The 10,969-nt window shown below is 42.8% G+C and overlaps 1 protein-coding gene across 1 annotated transcript in view; it reads right to left on the bottom strand.

The window, feature by feature from the left end:
* Positions 1-8,096, bottom strand: part of cacna1fb (calcium channel, voltage-dependent, L type, alpha 1F subunit) — a 41,972-nt gene extending 33,876 nt beyond the window's left edge. Inside the window, exons 1-12 of the mRNA XM_080443868.1 lie at positions 8,000-8,096; positions 7,125-7,225; positions 5,712-5,817; positions 5,444-5,583; positions 4,594-4,745; positions 4,221-4,373; positions 3,579-3,775; positions 3,021-3,124; positions 2,697-2,851; positions 2,202-2,279; positions 1,227-1,308; positions 317-343 (exon numbers count right to left, since the gene is read on the bottom strand). Of these exons, the coding sequence (XP_080299994.1) occupies positions 317-343; positions 1,227-1,308; positions 2,202-2,279; positions 2,697-2,851; positions 3,021-3,124; positions 3,579-3,775; positions 4,221-4,373; positions 4,594-4,745; positions 5,444-5,583; positions 5,712-5,817; positions 7,125-7,225; positions 8,000-8,080 (1,376 nt within the window). The 5' untranslated portion in view covers positions 8,081-8,096. The remainder of the gene's footprint in view (positions 1-316; positions 344-1,226; positions 1,309-2,201; positions 2,280-2,696; positions 2,852-3,020; positions 3,125-3,578; positions 3,776-4,220; positions 4,374-4,593; positions 4,746-5,443; positions 5,584-5,711; positions 5,818-7,124; positions 7,226-7,999) is intronic.
* Between the last annotated feature and the right edge of the window lie 2,873 nt (positions 8,097-10,969).

The following is a 10,969-nucleotide window of genomic DNA, read 5'->3' as shown; positions in this document are numbered from 1 at the left end:
GAGCTATGCTAAAATAACTAGAGATAGAATGACGTATAAATGTCCGGCCTGCAAAACACACATTTTAAAGTAGATAAAAGTAGAGTATTAGAGTAGTATGGTAGAATTAGTCTTAAGGTTTGTAGATTTAAAGTGGATATGGTCTGCACGATGCGCAAGAAGAAACTAGCTAAACATGACACTGGCACATATTACACACTTTACCAACTTGACACTTGAACGCCTTAACACTGTTCAGATTAACACCAGACAATGAACACATTGTCAGCATTAAGGACACCAGAACAGACTAACACATTAACACATGGACACTCACCAGCAGCTGATCCTCATCATCTTTGCACTGAGAGAGAGAGAGAGAAAATATTCTTAGGTGGAAATATAACATAAGACCACGCACACCTCTCTCTCTACTGATGTCAACGTGTTAAATGCAGTAAAGCAGCCCCTTTATTTATATTGATTTATAATGTATTATTCTGCAATATAAGGTTCTTTAATAATATAATTTTGGTAATACTGTACACTCTGAGAGTGCCGGAGCACACTCTGGTCAATCGGAAATTCAAAGCATTCTGAGTGAAAAGCTGAGCGTCAGGAAGTGATTGTCAAAATATGATGGTTGTGGCTTCTTTGGTACTATTGAGTATTCAACATGCACCTTCTTGTAACAAAACAGGTTATAATCATGTTTATACATGGCATGAAATAACGTTCATTTTAATGCATTTTAAAAAAAATGGTAACGGTAATCTGACATCGGAGCAGAGTGTAGTCATGAACGCACCCAAATGTATTAATATTACAATTATATTTACAAAAGGGATTAAACACAATGAACACAAACAGTGTTCTTGTGCACTACAGTAAGTGGTTGAACCTGACAATGCGCTGATACTCTCTTTGCACCTTAATCTCATGTAAAACCGCGCTGATACTCTTTTTACACCTTAATGTCTAAAATCATGTACATACCTACTGCTAAGTTCATACACCTTACTGTATGTCTAACCTCATGTACATACTGTACCAGCTGGATATGCAATGAATTGTGTAGATATCTTTTCAATCTTATGTTTTGATTGTGTGTGTGTGTGTGTGTGTGTGTGTGTGTGTGTGTGTGTGTGTGTGTGTGTGTGTGTGTGTGTGTGTGTGTGTGTGTGTGTGTGTGTGTGTGTGTGTGTGTGTGTGTGTGTGTGTGTGTGTGTGTGTGTGTGTGTGTTTACCAGCAGATCTGACAACAGTTGTAATGTTCTTCATCAATGTTTACTGTGTTTTCCGATGCTGTCTCACTCGCTGGAAGACTCGCTGAGAAACAGACAGACAGACAGACAGACAGACAGACAGACAGACAGACAGACAGACAGACAGACAGACAGACAGACAGACAGACAGACAGACAGACAGACAGACAGACAGACAGACAGATGGAGAGTGAAAGGGGGGAGGAATAGAGAGTAGAGAGGACGTGAGAAGTGGAGGAAGTAAAGTTACTTATTGTGCGGGATTGACACACACCACACTGCCCAGTCAGAAAATGACTCGTGCTCTTTGTGAACCTCAATGAAATTATATAGTGTGTAAAAACAATGAGTGATACAGTATGTCATCTTTTATTTTACTGAACCAAATATTAAACTATGAATTGAATACCAAGGCCCTCATTGGAAACAAGTCCGCAAGGACTTTTATGAACGGACCTGTTAGACAAAGTATTTTAAATGTAACTGTGCTGTTTTACATTTTTTGCATAATAAAATATTCAATCAATCAATCAAAACAAAGATTGCAATAATTCAAAGATAGTGTTTATTCATAAACTTGTCCAGTTTGCCTCCCAGTGATAAGAATGTATAGTATGACTTCTTCTCCTTGTTTAATACTCCTTGGTTTCCTCTCTCCTCACATTGTTTCCTCCATGCATCCTCAGTGGGAGGGACTAAGACGGAAGGAAAAGGCCTCCGTCTCTCTCTTTCTGTCTGTGTTCTGTGCATGTACAGGCGTCATAGGCGCCATGGTCTCTCTGTTTTGTTAAGAGGTGGTGTCAGATTATGCATGCTCCCTCTCGCATATCCCAATATGCCGGATGGACAGATTGCACCCCAATTGACTAGTTCCGCTCTGTGTGTGTGCGTGTGTGCGCGCGTGTGTGTGTGCGTGCGTGCATGGGTGCGTGCGTGCATGTGTGTGCGTGTGTGTACCATGTGTTTCGTTGGAGTGGCTGAACCAACTGAACTTCCCTCTCTTCCTGTCCCCCAGATCAGCCATAGATGGTCTTCCTGAAAGAGAGAGAGAGAGAGAGAGAGAGAGAGAGAGAGAGAGAGAGAGAGAGAGAGAGGAGAGAGAGAGAGAGAGAGAGAGAGAGGGAAGGGCAGAGTTGTTAACAACCTGTGTCACATCTATCTCTTTAGGATGGCAATTTTTCTGGGCTAATTGATGTCTCTTCAATTGAGCTGGTTATTTGATATTAGTAGTATTGGTATTAACAGTAAATTGGTTAATTACAAATTTCTCACTTCTTACTTAAACCAACAAGCACGCACGCTCGCGCACACGCACGCACGCACGCTGCGCGCGCACACACACACACACACACACACACACACACACACACACACACACACACACGCAAACACACACACACACACAAACGCACACACACACGCACACACACACAGAGACCCATCAGTACGTACGTGAGTGTGTTCCGTCCTCATCATACTCATCCATGTCCTCAGCCTGTGTGATCCAGTCCATGTAACCACACAGATCCTCCTCCAGCTGTTGCTTCTCTCTCAGCTTCTGGAAGTCTCCACGAGCCTTTGCTTTCTCTCTCTCCTTAGAGAACTCTCTACAAGGAATAAAACACATGTGGAGGCTTAATACCAGTGTTTTTGGGGGGACCACCAGGGGCCAGTTGGAAAGGAGAAGAAAACAGAATAATACAAAAACATTTTCATTCTAACATGTTAAAAAAAACAGTGGGCCACAGGTTGAGAAATAAAGAATACTGTACTTACCCACTGAGGACTCCCAGCACCAGGTTAAGAACAAAGAAGGATCCAAAGACGACCAGGCTGACAAAGTAAACCCACGGCATCTCAAAACCTATAGCGTCATTCATCTACACACACGCACACACACGCACACACGCACACACACACACACACACACGCACGCACGCACACACACACACACGCACACGCACACACACACACACACACACACACACACACACACACACACACACACACACACACACACACAAAATACCCAAGCAGATAAAGAAACTAAGGAAAAATGTTATATTAATACATGAATTTACTAACTTGCTATCTACTAGTTAGCTAGCTATGTTGTTCAGTTCAACTTATAACACCTTAAAACATACAAACTAACTAGCTATCTAAATGAACAACTGATTATTACCCAGTAGTAGAGTATGCCTGTCTATCCCTCTACTTGCATACCAAACAGTAAGTTACAATACACTAACTAGCAGAGTAACATCTAACTAGTTATATTCATTGCAGTAACTACTGCGTCTATATAACTAATTAACTAACTAGTTATATTACCCAGTAGAGTATGTCTGTCCATCCTTCCATAGTAATACATTGGAAAACAGTCAACATGGCAAAGAAAAAGTTGTCAAAGTTGGTGATTCCTCCGTTAGGCCCATCCCATCGACCTCTGCACTCTGACCCGTTACGCTCACACTGTCTGCCGTGACCCACATATGCACACGGGACTGGGTCATCCTCTACGTAGTTATCTGTGGACACACACGCACACACACAACATAAAAAAGAAATCAAGAACATCAAATTTGGGACAATAATAGTTTGTGACCTCTTCAAACTCCACAGAAGAAACCTGCATTATCAGTTGTAAGTTAAAGACTGGGTCCTTGAACATTTACACATAATGCCTGATTTATACTGCGCATTGTGTTGCACACCATAAATAGCCACTTGTAGATCTTCTATTTTCAAAGAATATAAATTGTCATCTTTCCTATACAATTTTCTTTTACTCTTAAGGCGGTTACACACCGGCGAATATGCGAATATACGCCAAATTCGGGCTCGTTCCGAATAATTAAAAGACGCTTTTTTCGCTCCGCGAAACTGGTGTGGAAGCTTGCATTGACTTTATAAGGTTTTTAATAAAAACGTATGTGTGTGTCTGTGTGTGATTATGTGCGTGTGTGCGTGTACCTGTTCCTATATAATAGCAGGTTTTGTGCATGCGTCCAATGAACAGTTCCAGTCCGATGATGGCGTAGATGATTATGACAAACAGAACCAGCAGAGCAATGTGGAGCAGTGGAACCATTGCTTTCATTATGGAGTTTAACACGATCTGTAGACCTGATAGACACACAGAGACATACTGTAGACAGGCAATGTATTATGAATGATGTGGGGACATACTGTACACACAGGCACACATGCACGCACACACACACACGTACGTGCGCGCACGCACGCACACGCACACACACACACACACACACACACACACACACACACACACACACACACACACACACACACACACACACACACACACACACACACTGTAACTTACTGGGGACTCCAGAGACCAGTCTGAGAGGCCTGAGGACTCTGAAGGCTCGGAGAGCTTTAACATCCAGACCTCCAGGTTTTCCAGGCGTGTGGTGTGTGGTCTCTACCTTGTCTGATTTATGAGTCACTGTCTCCAAGACCACACTGAATAACCTAGAATAATATCATATAGCAGGAGTGATAATAATGAAATGGAGAACTGTATCACGGTTATTGGCACAGCCGTGCTGCGGGTACGACTGTGAAGCGGAATGCCACCACCTTGTACAGTCGTACCAACAACCACCATATAGCTAGGCCTGTCACAATCCTTACATACAGTAATCGCCTAATCACAATTGTGAAAATCCCAATTATTATTTTGCATAATCGTCATAAATGTTCCCATGTTGAAAAATGTTCATAGTCATACATTTTCAAAATGTTTCCAAAAATAGCAGAAATAGCAGATCAACAAGCTTACAACGTGACGCGTTGTTAGCTTGTAGATCAGCTATATATTCTAATTGTATTATTAACATAATATAGTAATAATGCTGCAGTTATTATCCCATGCATTAGACATACTGTAGACCCTCTTGAGTTCATTTTACACCACCAGAGATTAAGACTGAGGAGTTTACTGTGGTAGTAATGCTGGTCCCACTGTGTGTGTGTGTGTGTGTGTGTGTGTGTGTGTGTGTGTGTGTGTGTGTGTGTGTGTGTGTGTGTGTGTGTGTGTGTGTGTGTGTGTGTGTGTGTGTGTGTGTGTGTGTGTGCGTGCGCGCGCGCGCGTGTGTGTGTGTGTGTGTGTGTGTGTGTGTGTGTGTGTGTGTGTGTGTGTGTGTGTGTGTGTGTGTGTGTGTTCTAACCCCACTATAACGATGACAAAGTCTAGAAGGTTCCATCCGTTCCTGATGTAGGAGCTGGGGTGCATCACCAAACCATAGGCCAAGATTTTCAGGAAGGTCTCAATGGTGAAAATGATCAGAAACACATATTCTACTTGTTCCTATAAGAACACACAAACAATGCATCATTCATTTTATTATGGTATTAATTGGTGTACATAACATATACATATACTACTAATACAAATTGATAATAAAGTGTACTACTCTGTTAGTATACTCTACTCACCAGGTCGTGGTTTGTGGAATTTGAGTCGTCTTCTGGGAAAGGTTTGGACACGCCCAGCGCCATACAGTTAGCAAAGATCGCTATCAAGATGAAAATGTCAAATGGTCTAGGAGAGAGAGGGGGTTAAGGACATAATAACACTAACACACATTCATAAATGCACTCTAATGCTCTGCTGTGGACCACTCCCACCAGAACGTGACAGTAGGCCTGGGTGACATGACCTCAAGTCAATATCACTGCATTTTCACATATTTACCTCGTTAGCGATAAATTAACGATATTCCTTGCTCAGAAATACCACTTTTTTCTCTTTACTACCATCCCGGCTCCCTGACACATCTGCTGAAAGATCATTTTTAAATTACTGTAGGCTAAACTATTAATTCTAGGATATTTGTTTCTAATAAAATAATGCTGCAAGAACTTAATCTCAACCATGTATTACAAATGATCTAATTGAGTAATAAATGGAAACAAATATAATAACTTTTAATGAATTACCAAAATAACGTTGAATATTTCTCCAAATTTGAATGAACTAACTTAACAAACTATCTAAACATGTCTCACATCTTTTAATTTAGCATAATATAGGGTACAAATGAAGTTTGGTATGGGCCCCAAGGTCCTACAGGCCTTCCACAGAAGAATGATTATGAGCAATTGAGCATCCAAACTAGCTGCATCACTGCCTTCTTCTTCTTCTGGCCGTGTCCACATCACTGCCTTGTATGGGAACTGTACTGGGAACTGTACTGTCCTCAACCTCAAAGCCATGCAGACTGAGGGTCTGCATGGCTCTCAGTCTGCAGACCCTCTGCAGACTGAGGGTCGTGCAGACCAGCCAAGTGCGTCAGTGGATGTGAGCTTTCCTCCATCCAGGACAAATACAACTGACCTTGTGTCAGCAAAGCTTGCAGGTTTATAAAAAACATTCTAGCCACGTCCCCAAACACTGACTAGTGGCTTCGTAGCCTCAGAGCCATGCCAGTAGATTGCTAGATAGCGTCTTCCCCCAGACAAAAAACAAGCTTGGGAAACGCTAATGTGCTCTGAATTTATGAACGAGAACGCAATTAACACTCCAAATGACAAGAGTGGACTACCCTCGGAGTGATTTTACAAACACATCCATGGATGCACAGTAAACACACGCAAACACACACACGCATGCACGCACGCAAGCACGCACACATGTGCGCACGCACGCACGCACGCACGCACGCACGCACGCACGCACGCACGCACGCACGCACGCACGCACGCACGCACGCACGCACGCACGCACGCACGCACGCACGCACGCACGCACCCACACACACACACACACACACACACACACACACACACACACACACACACACACACACACACACACACACACACACACACACACTGAGTGAAGGATACTTCCATTCAACGATGGACAGGGCAGCTCTTCTGATGGGATTGTTGAGTTTAAGACAGTACAATGCTCTGGGAGCTCTCTGTACCTGATTATTGGTCTGGATCTAGAATGAATTCATTAATACATACATTAACACGAATATGATCATCATCTCTCTCCATGGATAAGAATATTATTAATTAATTATTCCTTTCCTCTCTCATCCTCTCCTTCCTCCTATACATCCTTCTCCCCTCCATCCCTCCATTCCTTCTATCCTTTTCTCGTATCCTACCTTCTCTCATCCTCCTTCTCTCCGTATTTCTATCCCACCTTCTCTCCTCATCTCCTTCCTCTGTACCATCCCTCCATCTCTTCCTTCTATCCTACTGTAACGTATCTCCTCCTCTCCTATCCTTTATGGTTCCCAAACTTTTTAGCTCAAGACCCAAAAGAGAAATTAGACGTTTGCCCGGGACCCAAACTAGTGAAAATTGCAGATCTACAAGCTCACAACGCGTCACTTTGCGCCGCGATGTGAGCTTGCAGATCTGCTATTTTCACTACTTCTTGAACTTTTTATTTATTTATTTATGGAAATTATTAGATAGATTTTATTTTATTTATGAAATACTTTTGAAAAACTTTGGAATTGCTTTTAATTGTTTTTGTCTTTGAACTTTTTTTTTTAGATTTGAAATAATATACTGTATTAAATTTAGGATATGAAAAAACTCTGATATTTACTCTCATACAAATTGCTCCGCGACCATGGGTCCCGAGTCCCGACCCACTGTTTGGGAAACAGTGCTTTATCATACCTTCTCTCTCCCTGTCCTTCTCCCTCTCTTCCTCTCCTCTACGTCCTCCTCTGCTTCCTCCTCTCTTCTCCATCTACCTGTTTCTTGGCATGCTGTCCTCTCCTCCTCTGTGTTGCAGTTGAACTGGTTGTGGAGTGGAGAGTGTCTGTTCTTGTCATCCGTACGGCCCCTTCATCTCTGTCTCCATCCAGCTCCGCGTCCCAAGCCTCCTCATTCTCCTCTCCTGCTTCTCCTCCTCCCTCTCCTCCTCCATCATCCTCTCCTCCCTCCTCCTCCTCTTCTCCTCCCTCCGTTCCATCCACTGCCTTGGTGTAGCCATTATGACCGTTACCTGGAGAGAGAGGGAAAGTTAAGATATATAATATTTAACTCCCCACCTGGGCCCTATTCCTCGAAAGGTGAATTAAATAAGCCTGGCCTTAAGTCAAATCCAGGCTTGACAAAGTCGGGTCCGTATAGCCTGGTTTATTCGGTTCCATGAACGCCAAGCCAGGCTGAAAAGGAGCGACTTTGTCGAGCTAGGCCTTGTCAAGCCAGGCTGTGTCGAGCCAGGATAATGAAGCCAGGCTTCACGTATTTCTATAAAAGACCATGAAAGTCGATAGCAGAATCCTTGAACTTGACCAATCACGGAGTCCAAAACCAGAGCAGCGTTCTTCTCTGTGGCTGAATAGCAGCACTGCAGCAGCTCATGAAATCATACAAGGAAGTAAAATGTATTTAAGCAAGAAAGGAAACGCGACCACAATAAATAGATCCAGGGAGAAAGTGTGGCAAAGTATTGCAAGCATGTGTTTGTGTGTGTGTGTGTGTGTGTGTGTGTGTGTGTGTGTGTGTGTGCGTGTGCGTGTGTGTGTTTGAGACGGACGGGCAACAGGACGGGACGGGGGGGGGGTGTACTGTGACGGGGGCCGCAACGGGACGCACGGGACGGACGGGACGGGACGGGGGGCGTTGACCGCGACGGGGGCCGTGACGGGATGAGCGGGGGGGACGGGACGGGACGAGACACGCAATAAATAACCCCACATTTGCAAGACCACTTTGGTAGAGGTTTGGGTTGTGTAGTTACCTTGCCATCATGATGTATCTCCAAAGGTGGACAAGAAATAAAAAATAATTTCTCCATTGACTAGAAATTGATAATTTAAAACATGCTCCTCATTGACTTACAAAGAGGCTCCTTTAAACCCGTAACTAATAATTTATATATATATTTAAACATATATATATATATTGTAAAAAAGGGAATAGACCTTCAAGGAAGGGACTGCACACTCCAGGGAACAGATGGACAACTTACTACTGCATTATAGTATTTTATTAGCACGACGCGTTTCGCCGTGAGCTTCGTCAGGTGCTATACCCGCGCTATGAGCTTGTATATCTGCTATTTTTGAATAGCCAAAGAAATCTTAAAATGACACAAATTATGCTTTCCCGGTCTTAAAGGGTTAATAGAGGGGAGACGTCAAGGACCTTCTGGGCCATAATAATAAGTAAATGAGGACCCTTGTCTGTACCATCATCAGTCAGACAGAGGGGTTGTTCAAATGTCTGTAAGTGAACAACAATGTTCAGAGTGATTATGTGTTGGGGTTAATGTTCAGGATGATGATGTGTTGAGGGTTAATGTTCAGCATTTACCCATTATGTTGCTTACATAGCCTACCGGTATTGCACTAATGCACGAACATCACGGTCACTGAATGTGCACTTTCCACCACAATTTCCAACCCGATGTACTGATGTCTTTCCCAAAGATTCAAATGCAGATGCCACTTTTTCCCCCCTTCATAATTTTCCATTTGGCGTTATGTCATAAATGGTAAATAAAATGGTAAATGGTGCATTTATGTAGCGCTTTTATCCAAAGCGCTTTACATAGATTGTGCATTACATTCACCCATTCACACACACATTCATACACCGATGGCGGAGGAAACCATGCAAGGCACCAACCTGCTCATCGGGAGCAATTAGGGGTTCAGCGTCTTGCTCAAGGACACTTCGACACTAACTATGTCATCCCACATGTTATGTAGGGCCACTGCTCAGGGGTCATCGCCGGGGGGGGGGGGGGGGGGGTGTTTGAACATACTCAGTTATCAGGGACTTTTTTTTTAATACCCAAAAAAAAGAAAGAAAGAAAAAAGACCATTACTGCATCAAAAGTAATCAACAAACTATACAATAAAAACTGATCAGACATTGGCCAAATTGTCGAATAATATAAGAAAGATAAATTGTGAAAATAGTTCACAACACCTCATTTTCACAATATTTATCTGGAACCGAGTCAAATTAAATTGAATGCCTCAACTCCTACATTCCAAGTGCTTATCATGGTGGGGGGTCCCCAGTTGATTATTTTGGGGGGTCCCCAGTTCAAATATGATTATTCTGGGGGGTCACAGCCTGAAAACTCATATAGAGGAATAAAATGCATGCATACTTACTGAGTGAGTAATGTTATAATAATAATAAGTCAGTCCCCACTCCTTTGGGATATTTTTACACATTTACACACTGATAGTCTCAGCACTTGTAACCCACGCACCTACTGTATGTGCACACTGAAGTACATCCATACATGCCAACACACACACAGGACACACACACACTTAGGCATCTGGATCAGAACACATACACCTTGTGCACAAGCCTATAGAAAACAGCATGCATGTGCGTATAAATATCTATTCTGAGTTGAATTCTGTCTCTTTCCTGCTGAAGCCGCCATGTGATGTTAACTCTATACTCTCCTTAAATAAAGTAACCAAGTAGAAGCCATGCCTGGACTCTTTCATTCTCCTTAAACAGGGGCAAATAGTCCCACAGATTAATGCATTTCACCACAGAGGTTTAATGTTCAGGATGATGTGTGTTGAGGGCTAATGTTCAGGATGATGTTATGTTGAGGTTTAATGTTCAGGATGATGTGTGTTGAGGGCTAATGTTCAGGATGATGTTATGTTGAGGTTTAATGTTCAGGATGATGTGTGTTGGGGTTAATGACGTATTGTGGGTTAGCTTTGGTGGCGATG

This window comes from Gymnoscopelus braueri (genome assembly GCF_963280865.1).
Source record: "Gymnoscopelus braueri genome assembly, chromosome: 12".
Lineage (NCBI taxonomy): Eukaryota > Metazoa > Chordata > Actinopteri > Myctophiformes > Myctophidae > Gymnoscopelus > Gymnoscopelus braueri.
Note: the sequence above shows the minus strand (reverse complement) of the source record. Positions and strands in the feature narration are given on the sequence as shown.